This window comes from Ranitomeya imitator, chromosome 8 (assembly GCF_032444005.1).
Source record: "Ranitomeya imitator isolate aRanImi1 chromosome 8, aRanImi1.pri, whole genome shotgun sequence".
NCBI classification, from domain to species: Eukaryota; Metazoa; Chordata; class Amphibia; order Anura; family Dendrobatidae; genus Ranitomeya; species Ranitomeya imitator.
In genome coordinates, this window is record NC_091289.1 from 657,743 (window position 1) to 682,128 (window position 24,386).

The following is a 24,386-nucleotide window of genomic DNA, read 5'->3' on the forward strand; positions in this document are numbered from 1 at the left end:
GAATTCTGTGCCCCAACACGTCCGGTTATCCACCACATTTGGATCCTTCAAAAGAAACCTGAAAACCCACCTCCTCAGGAAAGCTACAGCCTGTAATGACCACACGGCCACCCCAACACCACTGGAGCTACTGCCGACCTACTGTCTCCTTCCCCATAATCCTGTAGAATGTAAGCCCACAAGGGCAGGGTCCTCTTCCCTCTGTATCAGTCTGTCATTGTTAGTTTTGATTACTGTAAGAGATATTTGTATTTTGATGTAACCCCTTCTCATGTACAGCACCATGGAATTAATTGTGCTATATAAATAAATAATAATAATAACTATTATTATTATTATTTGGCCCCTTTACTTTCAGTGCAGCAAACTCACTCCAGAAGTTCATTGTGGATCTCTGAATGATCCAATGTTGTCCTAAATGCCTAATGATGATAAATATAATCCACCGGTGTGTAATCAAGTCTCCGTATAAATGCTCCTGCTCTGTGATAGACCCAGGGTTCTGTGTGAAGACCAAGGAACACAACAGGCAGGTCCGTGATACTGTTGTGGAGAAGTTTAAAGCTGGATTTGGATACAAAATGATTTTCCAAAACTTTAAACATCCCGAGCAAGCCTTCCCTCTAAACTTTCATCTCAAACAAGGAGAAGACTGATCAGAGATGCAGCCCAGAGGCCCATGATCAGTCTGGATGATCTGCAGAGATCTACAGCTGAGGTGGGACAGTCTGTCCATAGAACAACAATCAGTCGTACACTGCACAAATCTGGCCTTTATGGAAGAGTGGCAAGAAGAAAGCCATTTCTCAACGATATCTATAAAAAGTGTTGTTTAAAGTTTGCAACAAGCCACCTGCGAGACACCAAACATGTGGAAGAAGATGCTCTGGTCAGATGAAACCAAAATCTAAGTTTTTGGCAACAATGCCAAACGATATGTTTGGCGTAAAGGCAACACAGCTCATCACCCTGAACACACCATCCCCACTGTCAAACATGGTGGTGGCAGCATCATGGTTTGGACCTGCTTTTCTTCAGTAGGGACAGGGAAGATGGTTAAAATTGATGGGAAGATGGATGGCGCCAAATACAGAACCATTCTTGAAGAAAACCTGTTGGAGTCTGCAAAAGACCTGAGACTGGGACGGAGATTTGTCTTCCAACAAGACAATGATCCCAAACATAAAGCAAAATCTACAATGGAATAGTTCACAAATAAACGCATCCAGGTGTTAGAATGGCCAAGTCACAGTCCAGACCTCAATCCAACCGAGAATCTGTGGAAAGAGCTGAAAACTGCTGTTCACAAACGATCTCCATCAACCTCACTGAGCGCGAGATGTTTGCCAAGGAAGAACGGGTGAGAATTTCAGTCTCTCCATGTACGAAACTGATAGAGACAAACCCCAAGAGACTTGTAATCGCAGCAAAAGGGGCGCAACTAAGTATTAAGTTACAGGGGCCAAATAATATTGCACGCCACACTTTTCAGTTTTTGAATTTCCACAAAAATTTAAAATAACCAATAAATTTAGTTCAGTTTCACAATTGTGTTCCACTTGTTGTTGATTCTTCACCACAATTTACATTTGGTAAATACCCTGTATATAATAATAGGGCCAAAATCTGTGGTACTATTATCAGTATTTTAGACTGCATTTTAGGATCAAAAATTCAGAAATAATAACTGAAAAAATGCCCTGTGTCTAATGATAGGACCAAAATCTGTAGTACTAATGACAATGTTTTAAAGGAAAGATATATATCTTGGTACTGTGTTAGCCAGTGGATAGAAAAATATTTTTCCTGATGAAGAGATGTGTGTAGTCTCGAAAGCTGCAATTTGTTACCATCTTTTCAGTTAGCCATTAAAAGGTATCAACCACTGAGGACTCTCAATTCGAAATGTTTTAAAGTAGAGTTTTAGGTGATAAAATGAAACCACTATTCCCATTAAACAGTCCCCTTAGAGTTTAGATAGTCTTGTAATATGCACATTCCTTGTCAGATGTCATGTTCATCAAATAACGAATTCCTGATCACACAGTGGCAAATGCCGCATTAAATAGGTAACTATTTCACAATGCCCGTCAGTCTTGTAGCATACACATTCTTTGTCAAATGACCCATTGATTCATTATAGATGCCTGATCACGCAGTGGCAAATACCGCATTCAATATCTCGATTGCACAATGCCCATCAAGTAATCATATGCCCTACTTGCATGACAAAAAGAAAACAGAAAACAGCAGGGTACTGGCAGTGTGAGAAAAAGAAAAATTCAAAGATATCACAGATAAGTGAGTGGTCTCATTACACTCCAGATTACACAGACCAACACATGAGTATATAGTCAAATAGTTTCAAAAGAAGTTTCCACGTATTTGTGGTACTTATCAGTCATTGTTCAGCTCCCTCTATTGCCCAACGCGTTTCCCCCTTAAGATGTAGGGGTTCATCAGGGGACTTAGAGTTGCGGGCTTCAATATTCCCTCTGGCCGCTGTCAATGCTGTGTGCGGCAGAGTCCTGGTATGGGCGCCAAATTTTTATAGTATGCGCCGTCCTTAGCTAGTGTCCTCACTTCCGCCACCATGAATGCTGGGTAAGTACGTGGAGCGAAAGCTGCGTTCCACCGCAGTCATGTGACTCAAAACACCACCCAAATCGATGTAGTGTCTTCAATTCCGTCGCTAGGCATGCTGGACGAGTACCTGGAACGCAGTATGCGCTCCACAGCGGTTACATGACTACAAACCCCGCTCCTAGAAGGTCCTGTCTCTGCTCAATAACCGAGACAAGATGAGGCGCAAATAGCGCAGACCCTAAATAGATACCAAATAATTCAACAAAGGGGGGCAATGGGGGGGAGATGTTTTATATAGGTAAATCATGTAGATACTGAATTTCTCCCATGGACCACCAATATTATACTTAGCAGGAGTCGCCTCTCATTAAAAATGCAAAGATATATAGAATACCAAGACAATTAAAGAAAAAAGCGTGAAATAAAAGACAGTCGGTATTATGACTGAAAAAAGCCGAAATGTAGACATTTTTGCAAATTTATTAAAAAAGAAAACCTGAAATCTCACATGGTCATAAGTCTTCAGCCCCTTTGCTCAGTACTGAGTAGAAGCCCCTTTTGAGTTCGTACAGCCATGAGTCTTCTTGGGAATGAGGCAACAAGTTTTTCACTCCTGGTTTTTGGGATCCTCGGCCATTCTTCCTTGCAGATCCTCTCCAGTTCCGTCAGGTTGGACGGTGAACGTTTGTGGACGCCATTTTCAGGTCTCTCCAGAGATTCTCAGTTAGGTTTACGTCAGGGCTCTGGCTGGGCCGGTCACGAATGGTCACAGAGTTGTTCTGAAGCCGCTCCTTTGTTATTTTAGCTTTGTGCTTAGGGTCATTGTCTTGTTGGAAGGTGAACCTTCGGCCAAGTCTGAGGTCCAGAGCACTCTGGAAGAGGTTTTCATTCAGGATATCTCTGTACTTGGCCACATTCATGTTTCTTTCAATGACAACCAGTCGTCCTGTCCCTGCAGCTGAAAAACACCCCCATAGCATGATGCTGCCACCACCATGCTTCACTGTGGGGATTGTATTGGGCAGGTGATGAGCAGTGCCTGGTTTTCTCCACACATGCCGCTTACAATTATTACCAAAAAGGTCTTTCTTCATCTCATCAGATCAGAGAATCTTATTTCTTATAGTCTGAGAGTCCTTTATGTGCTTTTTTTTTTTTAGCAAACTCTATGCGGGATTTCATGTCTTGCAATGAGGAGAGGCTTCCGTCAGGCCACTCTGCCATAAAGCCCCAACTGGTGGAGGCTGCAGTGATAGGTGACTTTGTGGAACTTTCTCCGATCTCCCTAGTGTATCTTTGGAGCTCAACCACAGTGACCTTGGGGTTCTTTCTTTACCTCTCAGCAAGGCTCTACTCCCGCGATTGCTCAGATTGGCTGGACGGCCAGGTCTAGGAAGACTTCTGGTGGTCCCAAACTTCTTCCATTTAAGGATTATGGAGGCCACTGTGCTCTTAGAAACCTTGAGTACTGCAGAAATTCTGTTGTAGCCTTGGCCAGGTCTGTGCCTTGCCACAATTCTGTCTCTGAGCTCCTTGGTTCCTTTGGCCTCATGATTCTCATTTGGTCTGACATGCACTGTGAGCTGTGAGGTCTTATATAGACAGGTGTGCGCCGCTCCAAATCAAGTCCTATCAGTTTAATTACACACAGCTGGACTCCAATGAAGGAGTAGAACCGTCTCAAGGAGGATCACAAGGAAATGGACAGCATGGGACTTAAATATGAGTGTCTGAGCAAAGGGGCTGAAGACTTATGACCATAAATTAAAAGGAGGTCCGTGTATATAATCCGTGCTGCTGAAAAAATGTAGGTCCAGACGTGTTAAAAAATGGTAAATAGTGGTTTAATCTACGCGTTTCAAAGTCCAAATTACTTCTTCATCAGGAAATTACATTACAGTTGTATGTGGTAATTTTTTGATGAAGTCATTTGGACTTTGAAACACGTAGATTAAACCACTATTTACCATTTTTTAACACGTCTGGACCTACATTTTTTCAGCAGCTTGCATTAAATCCACAGAACTCCTTTTAATTTACCGTATTTTCTGGCGTATAAGACGACTTTTTGACCCCTAAAAATTGTCCCAAAAATCGGGGGTCGTCTTATACGCCGGGTACGGCGTGTGCAGGGAGTGATCCTGCATGTCGGCGTGTGGTTCCCAGGGTCTGGAGGAGAGGAGGGCAGGGCAGGCACGGCTGAGACGCAGGGCAGGCAGGCACGGCTGAGACATGGGGCAGGCGGGCACGGCCAAGACACAGGACAGGCGGGCAAGGCTGAGACGCAGGGCAAGCGGGCACGGCTGAGACGCAGGGCAAGCGGGCACGGCTGAGACGCAGGGCAGGACCGGTGTAAGGATTAGGTAGGGTCCTGTTAACACAGCAGGTGCAGGTATTGGTACTGATAGGAAGGAATGGTGTATGGAGAAATAGGTAGAGACCTGTTCACACAGCAAATACAGGAACTGGTACAGACATGAAGAAATGGAGTTAGAAGAAACAGGTTTGGACCTGTTCACACAGGAGGAGAACCACAAGGCTGCGGATAAGAGCTGTAGAGCAGCAAGAGGTTCTGCAGCAGCAGAACCAGAATGAAGCAGAACCGTAGGAGTCCGGAGCACAGGCAGTGCCACAAGAGTGCAGAGCAGGCTAGAACTACAAGGAGCAGAGCAGGGTAGAACAGAGCCACAGAGTGGAGCCACAGAGTGCAGAGACGAGAGCAGAGCGAAGCCACAGAGTGCAGAGACAAGAGCAGAGCAAACCACAGAGTGCAGAGACAAGAGCAGAGCAAACCACAGAGTGCAGAGGCGAGTGCAAAGCAAAGTCACAGGAGCAAGGAGTAAAGCAAGGTTGCAAAGTGCGGAGCAGAGCAGAGAGGCACAGCAGGGAAAGAAGCCACAGACAAGGATACAGGGAGACAGAGGTAAGATAGAGTTCAGACAAGGTAATACGTACAAGACAAGACACAGGGACCAGGATATTCTGCTTCCTGGAGGGCGGACAGACAAAAACAAGGCAAAGCAGGGAATAGACACAGTGACCGGGATATTCTGCCTCCTGGAGGGCGGACAGACAAGAACAAGGCAGAGCAGGGAGTATAGCCTCCAGAGAAGGCGAAACACAGAGCAAGACCTGGCAGCTCAGAAGCAAGACACTAACTGAGTTAACACATTGCACAGGCGAGTTCCACAGGGTGGAGATGCCCTAAATACTAGAGGCCTCTTGGAATTGGTCAGGAACAATTTAGACAGGCAGGTGCACCCTGATTCCATAAGAACCAGAGAGTTCTGGCACCGCCCCCCTATGCACACAGCCAGGAAGCATGTAGAGAGCAGAAGCACAGAACATGGAGCCGGCAGCAGACAGAGATCACAACATGACATGGAGCAGTGAGTAAGATGGTGTGTGAGGGATGGGAGGCCATGCAGTGATGCCAGCAGAGTTGTAACAAGTACCACCTAGACCTTCTGCAGGTAACTTCCCCAATACAGGCTGAAGATCACAATGTCATCCAGGTAAGCTGCAGTGTACTTTTTGTCAGGAGCTAGGATCCGGTCCATAGCCCCCTGGAAGGTTGCTGTGGCTCCTTGCAGCCCAAACAGCATCCTGGTATAGGCTGTCTTCTCCTTAGCATTTTTGGGACAGGAGAACTTGCCAGTACCCTTTCGATAGGTCCAGGGTGGTGATATAACTGGCTGATCATAGACTCTCAATGAGTTCATCAACCCAGGGCATCGTATATGCATCAAATTTAGACACCTCATTCAGCTTTCTTTAGTCGTTATAGAAGCAACACTCCATCCTGCTTCGGCACAAGGATAATGGGGCTGGACTAGCCAATCTTTGACTCCTCAATGATGCCCAGGCTCAACATTCTTCTTATCTCCTAATAAATCAGCTCGCGGTGTCCTTTAGAAATTTTATATGGCGTTTGATTCACCTGCACATGTGGTTCAGTCAAAATCTACATATGTACATCCTGGCAACTTTGAAAACCGGTCTCAGTAACGGTGTCTCTGCCACTTTGACATCTTCGACCTTGGCTTCAAGCATGGCCACCAGGCACTTTGCGTTCCCTGTCTCGCCACAGTTTTAGCATTTTGATATGGTACACCTGGTAAGGCTTTCTTTTCCCTGGGTGGTGAACCTTGTGGTTGACATCACTCAGCTTTTTGACCAACTAGTATGGCCATTGCCACTTTGCAAGAAATGTACTTTCCACCATGGGGATCAACACCAACACCTGGTCTCCAAGACTGAACTGTTCAGTCTTGTCAACCGATTGTAGACCCTTGCCTAGGCCTCTTGTGCTTGAAGGAGGCTATCCTTCACAATTGACATCTCCTTCGCGATCCTGTCCTACGTCTGGGACAAATGCTTGATGATGCTCCAGTGGGATGTAAGCTCTGCTTCCCAGGTCTTCTTTGTAATGTCCAGAAGTCCTCGATGGTGCTGTCCATATAACAGCTCATAGGGTGAAAACTCCATAGAGGCATGTGGAACTTTCCTAATAGGGAATAACAGGTGCGGGAGTAGGCAATCCTAATCTCATCCATCCTTCTCCCGACCTTCTTAAGCATGGTCTTGTTGAACTTCCCCACCAGGCCATCTGTCTGCGGGTGGTACACTGACATCGTGAGTTGTGTAATCTGGGGACCCTTATACAACTCTCTCATCACTTTGGACATAAAAGGAGTTCTACTTTGGCTGGCCCGTCTGGGACAAAATATGGACTAGATCACGGGCTATATTTGTAGCAGAGGAGTGTCTCAATTGTACAGTCTCCAGGTATCGAGTTGCATAGTCCATCACCACCAGGATGTACTGGTGGCCTTAACTAGGGTCTGTTTTTGACAGACAGTGATCCCGGTATATGACGGACACTTATCTGGGTATATGACGTTCACTGATCCCGGTAGATGACATACACTGATCCCAGTAGATGACGTACACGTTTCCCAGTAGATGACATACGCTGATTCCGGTAGCTGATGGGCACTGATCCATGTATAAGCTGCTCTCTGATCCGGGAAGATAATGTACACTGATACCGGTGGCTCACGGACTCTGATCCTGGTATATGACAGACTCTGATCCGGGTATATGATGAACACTGATCTCGGTAGATGATGTACACTGATCCCGGTAGATGATATACACTGATTCCAGTTGCTGATGGAAACTTATCCCGGTAGCTGACAGACACTGATCCCGGTGGCAAACGGACAATGATCCCAGTAGATGGTGGACTCTAATCCCATTATCTGAAGGACACTGATCCTGGTATGTTACGGGCACTGATCCGGGTATATAATGGGCACTAATCCCAGTAGATGATAGACACTGACCTCGGTAGCTGATGAACACTGATCAAGGAATATGATGTACAATGATACTGGTAGATGACGGACTCTCATCCTGGTAGATGACATACACTGATCCCAATATATGATGGCTGCTGATTCTGGTATATGACGGATGCTGATCCCATTATATGGTGGACACTGATCCCTGTATGTGACAGACACTGATCCGGGTATATATTACAAACAATGATCCCGGTATATGAAGGACTCTGATCCCGATATGTGATGGACAGTGATCCTGGTTTATGATGGACACTGATCAAGGTAGATGACGATCACTGATCCCGGTAGCTGGCGGGCCCCCGATCCCGGTAGCTGATGGACACTATCACATGGATATGTATGCTTGCTTTGTAGGCATTATTGACAGCACACAGGTGGAGCAGAGGCAGGTGGTTGCAGTGACGGGGGATGGCACAAATGATGGCCCTGCATTGAAGAAAGCTGATGTTGGTTTTGCCATGGTAGGTTGAATGTCCAAATCTAGAGCTAATAGAGAATCTGACTAGAGGATTGTGTGTGAGAAGGAACCTCTGCCATTACTTCAGGTTTCACACTTCTACACCTGCTGCTCATTTTTTTTAATGATTTTTGTAGGGTATTGCAGGCACAGACGTAGCCAAGGAGGCTTCTGACATCATCCTCACAGACGACAACTTCAGCAGCATTGTCAAGGCAGTAATGTGGGGCCGCAACGTGTACGACAGCATCTCCAAGTTCTTGCAGTTCCAGCTAACAGTAAATGTGGTGGCCGTGATTGTGGCATTTACAGGGGCATGCATTACACAGGTAAGGACACAGATGGGAGTAGCGGCTGAGGGTCAGTAGCGGCTGAGGGTCAGTAGCAGTTGAGGATCAGTAACGGTGGACGATCAGTAGGGGCTGAGGATCAGTAACGGTGGAGGGTCAGTAGCGGTTGAGGATCAGTAACGGTGGACGATCATTAGGAGCTGAGGATCAGTAACAGCTGAGGGTCAGTAGCGACTGAGGATCAGTAACAATGGAAGGTCAGTATTAGCTGAGGATCAGTAGCTGCTGAGGTTCAATAGCGGCTGTGTGTCAGTAGCGGCTGAGGGTCAGTATCGGCTGAGGATCAGTAGCGGTGGAGGATCAGTAATGGCGGAGGGTCAGTAACGGTGGAGGGTCAGTATCGGCTGAGGGTCAGTAGCAGCTGAGGATCAGTAGCAGCTGAGGATCAGTAATGGCGGAGGGTCAGTAGTGACTAAGGATCAGTAACGGCTGAAGATCAGTAAGGATGGAGGGTTAGTAGCAGCAGAGAATCAGTAGCAGCTGAGGATCAGTAGCGACTGAGGATCAGTAATGGCGGAGGGTCAGTAACGGTGGAGGGTCAGTATCGGCTGAGGATCAGTAGCAGCTGAGGATCAGTAGCAGCTGAGGATCAGTAATGGCGGAGGGTCAGTAGTGACTAAGGATCAGTAACGGCTGAGGATCAGTAACGATGGAGGGTCAGTATTAGCTGAGGATCAGTAGCTGCTGAGGTTCAATAGCGGCTGTGTGTCAGTAGCGGCTGTGGGTCAGTAGCGGCTGAGCATCAGTAGCGGTGGAGGGTCAGTATCGACTGAGAATCAGTAGCGGCTGAAGATCAGTAAGGATGGAGGGTCAGTACTGGTTGAGGATCAGAAGCAACTGAGGATCAGTCATGATGGAGGGTTAGTAGCAGCAGAGAATCAGTAGCGGCTGAGGGTCAGTAGCTGCTGAGGATCAGTAGCGGCTGAGGATCAGTAGCAGCTGAGGATCAGTAGCGACTGAGGATCAGTAATGGCGGAGGGTCAGTAGTGACTAAGGATCAGTAACGGCTGAGGATCAGTAACGGTGGAGGGTCAGTATCGGCTGAGGATCGGTAGCGGCTAAGGATTGGTAGGGGCTGAGGATCAGTAATGGCGGAGGGTCAGTATCGACTGAGGATCAGTAGTGGCTGAGGATCAGTAATGGCGGAGGATTTGTAGTGGCTGAGGATCAGTAATGATGGAGGGTCAGTATCGGCTGAGGATCAGTGGTGGAGGATCAGTAATGGTGGAGGGTCAGTATTGACAGAGGATCAGTTACGGTGGAGGGTCAATATCAGCTGAGGATCAGTATCGGCTGAGGATCAGTAACGGTGGAGGGTCAGTATTGACTGAGGATCAGTAGCGGCGGAGGGTCTGTATCGACTGAGAAACAGTAACAGCAGAGGATCAGTACCGGTGGAGGATCAGTAGCGGTGGAGGATCAGTAATGGTGGAGGGTCAGTAACGATGGAGGGTCAGTATCAGCTGAGGGTCAGTAGTGGCTGAGGATCTTTAGCGGCTGAGGATCAGTAAAAGTGGAGGGTCAGTATCTGCTGAGGATCAGTAACTATGGAGGATCAGTAGCGGCTGAGGATCAGTAATGATGGAGGGTCAGTAGCGGCTGAGGATCAGTAACTATGGAGGGTCAGTATCGGGTGAGGATCAGTAGAGGCTGAGGATCTTTAGCGGCTGAGGATCAGTAACGATGGAGGGTCAGTAGCGGCTGAGGATCAGTAACTATGGAAGGTCAGTAGCGGCTGAGGATCAGTAACGGCTGAGGATCAGTAATGATGGAGGGTCAGTAGCGGCTGAGGATCAGTAACTATGGAGGGTCAGTATCGGGTGAGGATCAGTAGAGGCTGAGGATCTTTAGCGGCTGAGGATCAGTAACGATGGAGGGTCAGTAGCGGCTGAGGATCAGTAACTATGGAAGGTCAGTAGCGGCTGAGGATCAGTAACGGCTGAGGATCAGTAATGGTGGAGGGTCAGTATCGGTTGAGGATAAGTAGCGGCTGAGGATCAGTAACGGTGGAGGGTCAGTATCGGTTGAGGATCAGTATTGGCTGAGGATCAGTAATGGTGGAGGGTCAGTAGCGGCTGAGGATCAGTAACGGTGGAGGGTCAGTATCGGCTGAGGATCAGTAACGGTGGAGGGTCAGTAGCGGCTGAGGATCAGTAACGGTGGAGGGTCAGTATCGGCTGAGGATCAGTAACGGTGGAGGGTCAGTATCGGTTGAGGATCAGTAGCGGCTGAGGATCAGTAACGGTGGAGGGTCAGTATCGGCTGAGGATCAGTAACGGTGGAGGGTCAGTAGCGGCTGAGGATCAGTAACGGTGGAGGGTCAGTATCGGCTGAGGATCAGTAATGGTGGAGGGTCAGTATTGGTTGAGGATCAGTAGCGGCTGAGGATCAGTAACGGTGGAGGGTAAGTATCGGCTGAGGATCAGTAGCGGCTAAGAATTAGTAACTATGGAGGGTCAGTAGCGGCTGAGGATTAGTAACCATGGAGGATCAGTAACGGTGGAGGGTCAGTATTGGCTGAGGATCAGTAACGATGGAGGGTCAATAGCGGGTCAGGATCAGTAGCGGCTGAGGATCAGTAACGGTGGAGGGTCAGTATCGGCTGAGGATCAGTAGCGGCTGAGGATCAGTAACGGTGGAGGGTCAGTATTGGCTGAGGATCAGTAACGGTGGAGGGTCAGTATCGGTTGAGGATCAGTATCGGCTGAGGATCAGTAATGGTGGAGGGTCAGTATCGGTTGAGGATCAGTAGCGGCTGAGGATCAGTAACGGTGGAGGGTCAGTATCGATTGAGGATCAGTAGCGGCTGAGGATCAGTAATGGTGGAGGGTCAGTAGCGGCTGAGGGTCAGTAACGGTGGAGGGTAAGTATCGGCTGAGGATCAGTAGCGGCTAAGAATTAGTAACTATGGAGGGTCAGTAGCGGCTGAGGATTAGTAACGGTGGAGGGTCAGTATTGGCTGAGGATCAGTAACGGTGGAGGGTCAGTATTGGCTGAGGATCAGTAACGATGGAGGGTCAATAGCGGGTCAGGATCAGTAGCGGCTGAGGATCAGTAACGGTGGAGGGTCAGTATCGGCTGAGGATCAGTAACGGTGGAGGGTCAGTAGCGGCTGAGGATCAGTAACGGTGGAGGGTCAGTATTGGCTGATGATCAGTATCGGCTGAGGATCAGTAACGGTGGAGGGTCAATATCGGGTCAGGATCAGTAACGGTGGAGGGTCAGTAACGGTGGAGGGTCAATATCGGGTCAGGATCTGTAGCGGCTGAGGATCAGTAACGGTGGAGGGTCAGTATCGGCTGAGGATCAGTAACGGTGGAGGGTCAGTATTGGCTGAGGATCAGTAACGGTGGAGGGTCAGTAGCGGCTGATGATCAGTAGCGGCTGAGGATCAGTAACGGTGGAGGGTCAGTAGCGGCTGATGATCAGTAGCGGCTGGGGATCAGTAACGGTGGAGGGTCAGTAGCGGCTTAGGATCAGTAACGGTGGAGGGTCAATATCGGGTCAGGATCAGTAGCAGCTGAGGGTCAGTAGCGGCTGATGATCAGTAGCGGCTGAGGATCAGTAACGGTGGAGGGTCAGTAGCGGCTTAGGATCAGTAACGGTGGAGGGTCAATATCGGGTCAGGATCAGTAACGGTGGAGGGTCAGTAACGGTGGAGGGTCAATATCGGGTCAGGATCTGTAGCGGCTGAGGATCAGTAACGGTGGAGGGTCAGTATCGGCTGAGGATCAGTAACGGTGGAGGGTCAGTATTGGCTGAGGATCAGTAACGGTGGAGGGTCAGTAGCGGCTGATGATCAGTAGCGGCTGAGGATCAGTAACGGTGGAGGGTCAGTAGCGGCTGATGATCAGTAGCGGCTGAGGATCAGTAACGGTGGAGGGTCAGTAGCGGCTTAGGATCAGTAACGGTGGAGGGTCAATATCGGGTCAGGATCAGTAGCAGCTGAGGGTCAGTAGCGGCTGATGATCAGTAGCGGCTGAGGATCAGTAACGGTGGAGGGTCAGTAGCGGCTTAGGATCAGTAACGGTGGAGGGTCAGTAGCGGCTTAGGATCAGTAACGGTGGAGGGTCAGTAGTGGCTTAGGATCAGTAACGATGGAGGGTCAGTAGCGGCTTAGGATCAGTAACGATGGAGGGTCAATATTGGGTCAGGATCAGTATCGGCTGATGATCAGTAGCGGTGGAGGGTCAATATCGGGTCAGGATCAGTAGCGGCTGAGGGTCAGTAACGGTGGAGGGTCAGTAGCGGCTGAGGATCAGTAACGGTGGAGGGTCAGTATCCGCTGAGGATCAGTAACGGTGGAGGGTCAGTAGCGGCTGATGATCAGTATCGGCTGAGGATCAGTAATGGTGGAGGGTCAGTATCGGCTGAGGATCAGTAACGGTGGAGGGTCAGTATCGGTTGAGGATCAGTAGCGGCTGAGGATCAGTAACGGTGGAGGGTCAGTAGCGGCTGAGGATCAGTAACGGTGGAGGGTCAGTATCGGCTGAGGATCAGTAACGGTGGAGGGTCAGTATCGGTTGAGGATCAGTAGCGGCTGAGGATCAGTAACGGTTGAGGATCAGTAGCGGCTGAGGATCAGTAACGGTGGAGGATCAGTAACGGTGGAGGGTCAGTAGCGGCTGAGGATCAGTAACGGTGGAGGGTCAGTATCGGCTGAGGATCAGTAACGGTGGAGGGTCAGTATCGGTTGAGGATCAGTAGCGGCTGAGGATCAGTAACGGTTGAGGATCAGTAGCGGCTGAGGATCAGTAACGGTGGAGGGTCAGTATCCGCTGAGGATCAGTATCGGCTGAGGATCAGTAACGGTGGAGGGTCAGTATCGGCTGAGGATCAGTAACGGTGGAGGGTGAATATCGGGTCAGGATCAGTAGCAGCTGAGGATCAGTAACGGTGGAGGGTCAGTAGCGGCTGATGATCAGTAGCGGCTGAGGATCAGTAACGGTGGAGGGTGAATATCGGGTCAGGATCAGTATCGGCTGATGATCAGTAGCGGTGGAGGGTCAATATCGGGTCAGGATCAGTAGCGGCTGAGGGTCAGTAGCGGCTGATGATCAGTAGCGGCTGAGGATCAGTAGCGGCTGAGGATCAGTAACGGTGGAGGGTCAGTAGCGGCTGATGATCAGTAGCGGCTGAGGATCAGTAACGGTTGAGGGTCAGTAGCGGCTTAGGATCAGTAACGGTGGAGGGTCAATATCGGGTCAGGATCAGTAGCAGCTGAGGGTCAGTAGCGGCTGATGATCAGTAGCGGCTGAGGATCAGTAACGGTGGAGGGTCAGTAGCGGCTTAGGATCAGTAACGGTGGAGGGTCAGTAGCGGCTTAGGATCAGTAACGATGGAGGGTCAGTAGCGGCTTAGGATCAGTAACGATGGAGGGTCAGTAGCGGCTTAGGATCAGTAACGATGGAGGGTCAATATTGGGTCAGGATCAGTATCGGCTGATGATCAGTAGCGGTGGAGGGTCAATTTCGGGTCAGGATCAGTAGCGGCTGAGGGTCAGTAGCGGCTGATGATCAGTAGCGGCTGAAAATCAGTAACGGTGGAGGGTCAATATCGGGTCAGGATCAGTATCCGCTGAGGATCAGTATCGGCTGAGAATCAGTAACGGTGGATGGTCAGTACCGGCTGAGGATCAGTAGCGGCTGAGGGTCAGTAGCGGCTGATGATCAGTAGCGGCTGAGGATCAGTAACGGTGGAGGGTGAATATCGGGTCAGGATCAGTATCGGCTGATGATCAGTAGCGGTGGAGGGTCAATATCGGGTCAGGATCAGTAGCGGCTGAGGGTCAGTAGCGGCTGATGATCAGTAGCGGCTGAGGATCAGTAGCGGCTGAGGATCAGTAATGGTGGAGGGTCAGTAGCGGCTGATGATCAGTAGCGGCTGAGGATCAGTAACGGTGGAGGGTCAGTAGCGGCTTAGGATCAGTAACGGTGGAGGGTCAATATCGGGTCAGGATCAGTAGCAGCTGAGGGTCAGTAGCGGCTGATGATCAGTAGCGGCTGAGGATCAGTAACGGTGGAGGGTCAGTAGCGGCTTAGGATCAGTAACGGTGGAGGGTCAGTAGCGGCTTAGGATCAGTAACGATGGAGGGTCAGTAGCGGCTTAGGATCAGTAACGATGGAGGGTCAATATTGGGTCAGGATCAGTATCGGCTGATGATCAGTAGCGGTGGAGGGTCAATTTCGGGTCAGGATCAGTAGCGGCTGAGGGTCAGTAGCGGCTGATGATCAGTAGCGGCTGAGGATCAGTAACGGTGGAGGGTCAATATCGGGTCAGGATCAGTATCCGCTGAGGATCAGTATCGGCTGAGAATCAGTAACGGTGGATGGTCAGTACCGGCTGAGGATCAGTAGCGGCTGAGGGTCAGTAGCGGCTGATGATCAGTAGCGGCTGAGGATCAGTAACGGTGGAGGGTCAATATCGGGTCAGGATCAGTAGCAGCTGAGGATCAGTAGCGGGGCTCGTCCCCTCGGCCTTTGGCTTGGACAGGACTTTTTGGGCAGACCTTGGCTACAGCTGCATCCCATCCTCTTGATTCTTCAACCAGGACTCTCCCTTGAAAGCTGTGCAGATGTTGTGGGTGAATCTGATCATGGACACATTTGCGTCTCTGGCTCTGGCCACTGAGCCTCCTACAGAGTCTCTTCTTCTGCGGAAGCCGTATGGAAGGAACAAGCCCCTGATTTCTCGGACTATGATGAAGAACATTCTGGGTCATGGCGTCTACCAGCTGACTCTCATCTTCACGCTGCTTTTTGCAGGTAAGTTTGTCTTTTCCTCGCGGCAATGTCTTAGGCCTCTTTCACACATACAATTTTTAGAATCAGCCACAGTCGTTTTAAAAAAAAATGGATCCAGCAGATGTTGCTTCTGGATTCGTTTTTTTCCCATAGACTTGTATTAGCCTTCCGTTTCATCCGTCATATGACGGATCCGTCATAAAGTCGTTGTCCGTCGGATTAAGACAACGGACATACTAACGTTTTTTGTGTACGTCGAAAAGTCGCACAGCGATGGATCCTGCGGCGTCCGTCATTGGCTATAATGGAAGCCTATGGGCGCAGGATCTGTCGCTGTCTGTCAAAAGACGGAATCCAGTGACGGATATCGTTTTTTGCAACAGAGCATGAGTGGAACCCATTTTTCCTTTCAGGAAAATCTCTCTCTCGCTCTCTCCAGAATTCTGTTTCTTTAAATTCCGGCTGCAACTACTTCAACGGATCCGTCAAAAAAACGGATCCAGTGCATCAGTTTTTTACAATCGGCACAGGATCCGTCTTTTCAAGACTTTGACAGATTGTGACTGATTCTAAACAAACAGATGTGTGAAAGAGGCCTTACCGTGAACTGTCTGTGCTTGCAGGAGAGGACATCTTTAATATAGACAGTGGACGCAACGCCCCGCTCCATTCTCCTCCATCGGAGCACTACACCATTATCTTCAACACCTTCGTCTTGATGCAGCTCTTCAATGAGATCAATGCTCGCAAGATCCACGGAGAACGCAATGTGTTTGGTGGGATATTTAGGAATCCCATTTTTTGTGCGATTGTACTTGGCACATTTGCAATCCAGGTAATTAAACCTTAAAAATAGATTACACCACATTGGCGGTAGGGGTAGCAGCTGTCCAAAAGTGTGACCACCAAGAAAACCAGTCCACATTCGGCCAATAATGAACAGCTCTTACAGTACAGAGCTCTATAGTGTGACCGCTCTTACAGTACAGAGCTCTATAGTGTGACCGCTCTTACAGTACAGAGCTCTATAGTGTGACCGCTCTTACAGTACAGAGCTCTATAGTGTGACCGCTCTTACAGTACAGAGCTCTATAGTGTGACCGCTCTTACAGTACAGAGCTCTATAGTGTGACCGCCCTTACAGTACAGAGCTCTATAGTGTGACCGCTCTTACAGTACAGAGCTCTATAGTGTGACCGCTCTTACAGTACACAGCTCTATAGTGTGACCGCTCTTACAGTACAGAGCTCTATAGTGTGACCGCCCTTACAGTACACAGCTCTATAGTGTGACCGCTCTTACAGTACAGAACTCTATAGTGTGACCGCTCTTACAGTACAGTGCTCTATAGTGTGACCGCTCTTACAGTACAGTGCTCTATAGTGTGACCGCTCTTACAGTACACAGCTCTATAGTGTGACCGCTCTTACAGTACAGAGCTCTATAGTGTGACCGCTCTTACAGTACAGAGCTCTATAGTGTGACCGCTCTTACAGTACAGAGCTCTATAGTGTGACCGCTCTTACAGTACAGAGCTCTATAGTGTGACCGCCCTTACAGTACAGAGCTCTATAGTGTGACCGCTCTTACAGTACAGTGCTCTATAGTGTGACCGCTCTTACAGTACAGTGCTCTATAGTGTGACCGCTCTTACAGTACACAGCTCTATAGTGTGACCGCTCTTACAGTACAGAGCTCTATAGTGTGACCGCCCTTACAGTACAGAGCTCTATAGTGTGACCGCTCTTACAGTACAGAGCTCTATAGTGTGACCGCCCTTACAGTACACAGCTCTATAGTGTGACCGCTCTTACAGTACAGAACTCTATAGTGTGACCGCTCTTACAGTACAGAGCTCTATAGTGTGACCGCTCTTACAGTAGAGCTCTATAGTGTGACCGCCCTTACAGTACAGAGCTCTATAGTGTGACCGCTCTTACAGTACAGAGCTCTATAGTGTGACCGCTCTTACAGTACAGAGCTCTATAGTGTGACCGCTCTTACAGTACAGAGCTCTATAGTGTGACCGCTCTTACAGTACAGAGCTCAATAGTGTGACCGCTCTTACAGTACAGAGCTCTATAGTGTGACCTCTCTTACAGTACACAGCTCTATAGTGTGACCGCTCTTACAGTACAGAGCTCTATAGTGTGACCGCTCTTACAGTACAGAACTCTATAGTGTGACCGCCCTTACACTACACAGCTCTATAGTGTGACCGCTCTTACAGTACAGAGCTCTATAGTGTGACCGCTCTTACAGTACAGAGCTCTATAGTGTGACCGCTCTTACAGTACAGAGCTCTATAGTGTGACCGCTCTTACAGTACAGAGCCCTATAGTGTGACCGCTCTTACAGTACAGAGCTCTATAGTGTGACCGCCCTTACAGTACACAGCTCTATAGTGTGACCGCTCTTACAGTACAGAGCTCTATAGTGTGACCGCTCTTACAGTACAGAGCTCTATAGTGTGACCGCTCTTACAGTACAGAGCTCTATAGTGTGACCGCTCTTACAGTACAGAACTCTATAGTGTGACCGTTCTTACAGTACACAGCTCTATAGTGTGACCGCCCTTACAGTACACAGCTCTATAGTGTGACCGCTCTTACAGTACACAGCTCTGTAGTGTGACCGCTCTTACAGTACAGAGCTCTATAGTGTGACCGCTCTTACAGTGCAGAGCTCTATAGTGACCGCTCTTACAGTACAGAGCTCTATAGTGTGACCGCTCTTACAGTACAGAGCTCTATAGTGTGACCGCTCTTACAGTACAGAGCTCTATAGTGTGACCGCTCTTACAGTACAGAGCTCTATAGTGTGACCGCTCTTACAGTACAGAGCTCTATAGTGTGACCGCTCTTACAGTACAGAGCTCTATAGTGTGACCGCTCTTACAGTACAGAGCTCTATAGTGTGACCGCTCTTACAGTGCAGAGCTCTATAGTGTGACCGCTCTTACAGTGCAGAGCTCTATAGTGTGACCGCTCTTACAGTACAGAGCTCTATAGTGTGACCGCTCTTACAGTACAGAGCTCTATAGTGTGACCGCTCTTACAGTACAGAGCTCTACAGTGTGACCGCTCTTACAGTACAGAGCTCTATAGTGTGACCGCCCTTACAGTACACAGCTCTATAGTGTGACCGCTCTTACAGTACAGAGCTTTATAGTGTGACCGCTCTTACAGTACAGAGCTCTATAGTGTGACCGCTCTTACAGTACAGAGCTCTATAGTGTGACCGCTCTTACAGTACAGAGCTCTATAGTGTGACCGCTCTTACAGTACAGAGCTCTATAGTGTGACCGCTCTTACAGTACAGAGCTCTATAGTGTGACCGCTCTTACAGTACAGAGCTCTATAGTGTGACCGCTCTTACAGTACAGAGCTCTATAGTGTGACCGCTCTTACAGTACAGAGCTCTATAGTGTGACCGCTCTTACAGTACAGAGCTCTATAGTGTGACCGCTCTTACAGTACAGAGCTCTATAGTGTGACCGCCCTTAAAGTACAGAGCTCTATAGTGTGACCGCTCTTACAGTACAGAGCTCTATAGTGTGACCGCCCTTACAGTACACAGCTCTATAGTGTGACCGCTCTTACAGTACAGAACTCTATAGTGTGACCGCTCTTACAGTACAGAGCTCTATAGTGTGACCGCTCTTACAGTAGAGCTCTATAGTGTGACCGCCCTTACAGTACAGAGCTCTATAGTGTGACCGCTCTTACAGTACAGAGCTCTATAGTGTGACCGCTCTTACAGTACATATCTCTATAGTGTGACCGCTCTTACAGTACAGAGCTCTATAGTGTGACCGCCCTTACAGTACACAGCTCTATAGTGTGACCGCTCTTACAGTACAGAGCTCTATAGTGTGACCGCTCTTACAGTACAGAGCTCTATAGTGTGACCGCTCTTACAGTACAGAGCTCTATAGTGTGACCGCTCTTACAGTACAGAACTCTATAGTGTGACCGTTCTTACAGTACACAGCTCTATAGTGTGACCGCCCTTACAGTACACAGCTCTATAGTGTGACCGCTCTTACAGTACACAGCTCTGTAGTGTGACCGCTCTTACAGTACAGAGCTCTATAGTGTGACCGCTCTTACAGTGCAGAGCTCTATAGTGACCGCTCTTACAGTACAGAGCTCTATAGTGTGACCGCTCTTACAGTACAGAGCTCTATAGTGTGACCGCTCTTACAGTACAGAGCTCTATAGTGTGACCGCTCTTACAGTACAGAGCTCTATAGTGTGACCGCTCTTACAGTACAGAGCTCTATAGTGTGACCGCTCTTACAGTACAGAGCTCTATAGTGTGACCGCTCTTACAGTGCAGAGCTCTATAGTGTGACCGCTCTTACAGTACAGAGCTCTATAGTGTGACCGCTCTTACAGTGCAGAGCTCTATAGTGTGACCGCTCTTACAGTACAGAGCTCTATAGTGTGACCGCTCTTACAGTACAGAGCTCTATAGTGTGACCGCTCTTACAGTACAGAGCTCTACAGTGTGACCGCTCTTACAGTACAGAGCTCTATAGTGTGACCGCCCTTACAGTACACAGCTCTATAGTGTGACCGCTCTTACAGTACAGAGCTTTATAGTGTGACCGCTCTTACAGTACAGAGCTCTATAGTGTGACCGCTCTTACAGTACAGAGCTCTATAGTGTGACCGCTCTTACAGTACAGAGCTCTATAGTGTGACCGCTCTTACAGTACAGAGCTCTATAGTGTGACCGCTCTTACAGTACAGAGCTCTATAGTGTGACCGCTCTTACAGTACAGAGCTCTATAGTGTGACCGCTCTTACAGTACAGAGCTCTATAGTGTGACCGCTCTTACAGTACAGCGCTCTATAGTGTGACCTCTCTTACAGTACAGAGCTCTATAGTGTGACCGCTCTTACAGTACAGAGCTCTATAGTGTGACCTCTCTTACAGTACAGAGCTCTATAGTGTAACCGCTCTTACAGTACAGAGCTCTATAGTGTGACCGCTCTTACAGTACAGAGCTCTATAGTGTGACCGCTCTTACAGTACAGAGCTCTATAGTGTGACCGCTCTTACAGTGCAGAGCTCTATAGTGTGACCGCTCTTACAGTACAGAGCTCTATAGTGTGACCGCTCTTACAGTACAGAGCTCTATAGTGTGACCGCTCTTACAGTACAGAGCTCTATAGTGTGACCGCTCTTACAGTACAGAGCTCTATAGTGTGACCGCTCTTACAGTACAGAGCTCTATAGTGTGACCGCTCTTACAGTACAGAGCTCTATAGTGTGACCGCTCTTACAGTGCAGAGCTCTATAGTGTGACCGCTCTTACAGTACAGAGCTCTATAGTGTGACCGCTCTTACAGTGCACAGCTCTATAGTGTGACCGCTCTTACAGTACATATCTCTATAGTATGATCGCTCTTACAGTACAGGGCTCTATAGTGTGACCTCTCTTACAGTACAGAGCTCTATAGTGTGACCGTTCTTACAGTACAGAGCTCTATAGTGTGACCGCTCTTACAGTACACAGCTCTATAGTGTGACCGCTCTTACAGTACAGAGCTCTATAGTGTGACTGCTCTTACAGTACAGAGCTCTATAGTGTGACCACTCTTACAGTACACAGCTCTATAGTGTGACTGCTCTTACAGTACAGAGCTCTATAGTGTGACCACCAAGAAAACCAGTCCACATTCGGCCAATAATGAACAGCTCTTACAGTACAGAGCTCTATAGTGTGACCACTCTTACAGTACAGTGCTCTATAGTGTGACCGCTCTTACAGTACAGCGCTCTATAGTGTGACCGCTCTTACAGTACAGCGCTCTATAGTGTGACCGCTCTTACAGTACAGAGCTCTATAGTGTGACCGCTCTTACAGTACAGAGCTCTATAGTGTGACCTCTCTTACAGTACAGAGTTCTATAGTGTGACCGTTCTTACAGTACAGAGCTCTATAGTGTGACCGCTCTTACAGTACAGAGCTCTATAGTGTGACCGCTCTTACAGTACAGAGCTCTATAGTGTGACCGCTCTTACAGTACAGCGCTCTATATTGTGACCTCTCTTACAGTACACAGCTCTATAGTGTGACCTCTCTTACAGTACAGAGCTCTATAGTGTGACCGCTCTTACAGTACAGAGCTCTATAGTGTGACCGCTCTTACAGTACAGAGCTCTATAGTGTGACCGCTCTTACAGTAGAGAGCTCTATAGTGTGACCGCTCTTACAGTACAGAGCTCTATAGTGTGACCGCTCTTACAGTACAGAGCTCTATAGTGTGACCGCTCTTACAGTACAGAGCTCTATAGTGTGACCGCTCTTACAGTACAGAGCTCTATAGTGTGACCGCTCTTACAGTACACAGCTCTATAGTGTGACCGCTCTTACAGTACACAGCTCTATAGTGTGACCGCTCTTACAGTACAGAGCTCTATAGTGTGACCGCTCTTACAGTACAGAGCTCTATAGTGTGACCGCTCTTACAGTACAGAGCTCTATAGTGTGACCGCTCTTACGGTACAGAGCTCTATAGTGTGACCGCTCTTACAGTACAGAGCTCTATAGTGTGACCGCTCTTACACTAAACAGCTCTATAGTGTGACCGCCCTTACAGTACAGAGCTCTATAGTGTGACCGCTCTTACAGTACAGAGCTCTATAGTGTGACCGCCCTTACAGTACAGAGCTCTATAGTGTGACCGCTCTTACAGTACACAGCTCTATAGTGTGACCGCCCTTACAGTACAAAGCTCTATAGTATGACCGCTCTTACAGTACAGAGCTCTATAGTGTGACTGCTCTTACAGTACATAGCTCTATAGTGTGACCGCCCTTACAGTACAGAGCTCTATAGTGTGACCGCTCTTACAGTACAGAGCTCTATAGTGTGACCGCCCTTACAGTACAGAATTCTATAGTGTGACCGCTCCTACACTACAGAGCTCTACAGTGTGACCGCTCTTACAGTACAGAGCTCTATAGTGTGACTGCTCTTACAGTACAGAGCTCTATAGTGTGACCGCTCTTACAGTACAGAGCTCTATAGTGTGACCGCTCTTACAGTACAGAGCTCTGTAGTGTGACCGCTCTTACAGTACAGAGCTCTATAGTGTGACCGCTCCTACAGTACAGAGCTCTATAGTGTGACCGCTCTTACAATAGAAATGTCCACAGTGTGACCGCTCTTACAATAGAGATGTCCACAGTGTGACCGCTGTTACGGTTCACACCGTGCTGCCAACAATATGTCACGGATCCCAACAATATGTCAGGGATCCTGGGGAGGATACCTGTATCGTCCCCACTACTCACATCAATTTGTCACGAACCGGGGTTGTTTGGTTGCCCCTGGTTCCTTCTGATGGGGATTTATCTATATCCCACTTCCCAGTTCCGGTTTAGAACTTGCAGCTCTCTGGCGCTCCCCTTACCCTCAGGTCAGATTAGGTACTGCACCTAGGGTAATTAGTCGCCAGAAAGGCTGCCTGCTATGTACTGGCTATTGGGCACTCTGCAGCGAGGGCGATATCACTACTCCCACACAGGTGGGAACAATAATTATCAACGCCGCCTTCGCTACAAAGATTCCCAATCACACAGAACAAAGTATGCTGCCACCAGCTCTGATTCCACAAGGGTTAACGGGTCCGGAGCCAACCCAACTCAGTAGCGCAATTCACTTCAGAGTAAGCAACAGTTTGTTTATTTAGCATGAAGAGACAAGCTAGTAAATGATATATTTTACTCCAAAAAAAAGGGTAGGCAGTGTTTACAAAGTAGAAAAGATATTATGAAGAAGACAACATCATGTGTACATTACAAATTACAAATAAAATGGGATTAAAATTGAATAGAGAACACTTACAGGTCGTTCAGATCATTTCATACCAGCATGGCGCCGTATGCTCAGGAGATACATCCAGGTGCATTAGAACAGCTTTGCCGAGCTGTTGTTATCTCGCTTCCTGGGCTAAGACTGCCCCCAATTCAGCAGGGGTAAAGATATGCCCTCTTGTCGTGACATCACTGAGTGGGCTGAGTAATGACATGCACTGCTTTTCCAACTATTTACATTTTTAGAGTTCCCAGACAAAGGCATTCCTGGGACGAGGGAGGGGCTGCTGCACATTAGTCTCCCATTACACTATATAGCAGGGGAGAGGGAGGGTGAGTGGCTGAGAATTCCTGCCATGGGCTGGCAGCAGGGTCGGCGTCAGCACCCGGGCAAGTGCCGGAGCCCTGGCGAGGCAGGGGGGCCCATTCAGGGCCGGTGTTAGGGGCAAGCAGCTGCCAGTGCCTAGGGCCCCCGCTCCCCCAGGGGCCCTCAGCTAGCGGCACATCATGCAGCTGCTATGGGCAGGAGGGCTGCCTGTCGCAAGCACCAACTCCCCCGCCGCCGCTTTGAACTTTACCGGCATCTGCTGGAAAAGTTCAAAGCAAATGATGGAGGAGAGAGCGTCACCTGACGCTCCCTCTCCCATTATTCCCCACTCTTCCTCTGACACTGCCGCTGCGGGTGCGCAATGACGTCATCGCGCACTCGCTGTGTGTCAGGCAGTGCAGCGGCAGCCACCGAGACCGGAGCAGGGAGGGAGCAGCGCGGCGCGGGAACGTTGAGAGGTGAGGAGTGTTTTTTTTTGTAACTAACAGTGAGTACTGGACTATGGGGCCATTCTTGGGGGGAGGGGGGCTGTGCTGTATTCTACATGTCTGTGCAATATACTAAATGGTGTGTTATATACTACCTCGGCTGTGCTATATACTATATGGGCTGTTATATACTACGTGGGCTGTGCTATATACTATATGGGCTGTTATATACTACGTGGGCTGTGCTATATACTACGTGGCTGTGTTATATGCTACGTGGCTTTGCTATATA

At 48.6% G+C, this 24,386-nt stretch overlaps 1 protein-coding gene across 6 annotated transcripts in view; it reads left to right on the forward strand.

Annotated features, from left to right (window-relative positions):
* ATP2B2 (ATPase plasma membrane Ca2+ transporting 2) overlaps positions 1–24,386 on the forward strand; it is a 278,639-nt gene that overhangs the window by 179,006 nt on the left and 75,247 nt on the right. For all 6 annotated transcript variants that reach the window (XM_069735950.1, XM_069735951.1, XM_069735953.1 and 3 more), the window contains 4 exons: positions 8,310–8,416; positions 8,550–8,741; positions 15,313–15,526; positions 16,129–16,340. In XM_069735950.1, coding sequence (XP_069592051.1) covers positions 8,310–8,416; positions 8,550–8,741; positions 15,313–15,526; positions 16,129–16,340 — 725 coding nt within the window. The remainder of the gene's footprint in view (positions 1–8,309; positions 8,417–8,549; positions 8,742–15,312; positions 15,527–16,128; positions 16,341–24,386) is intronic.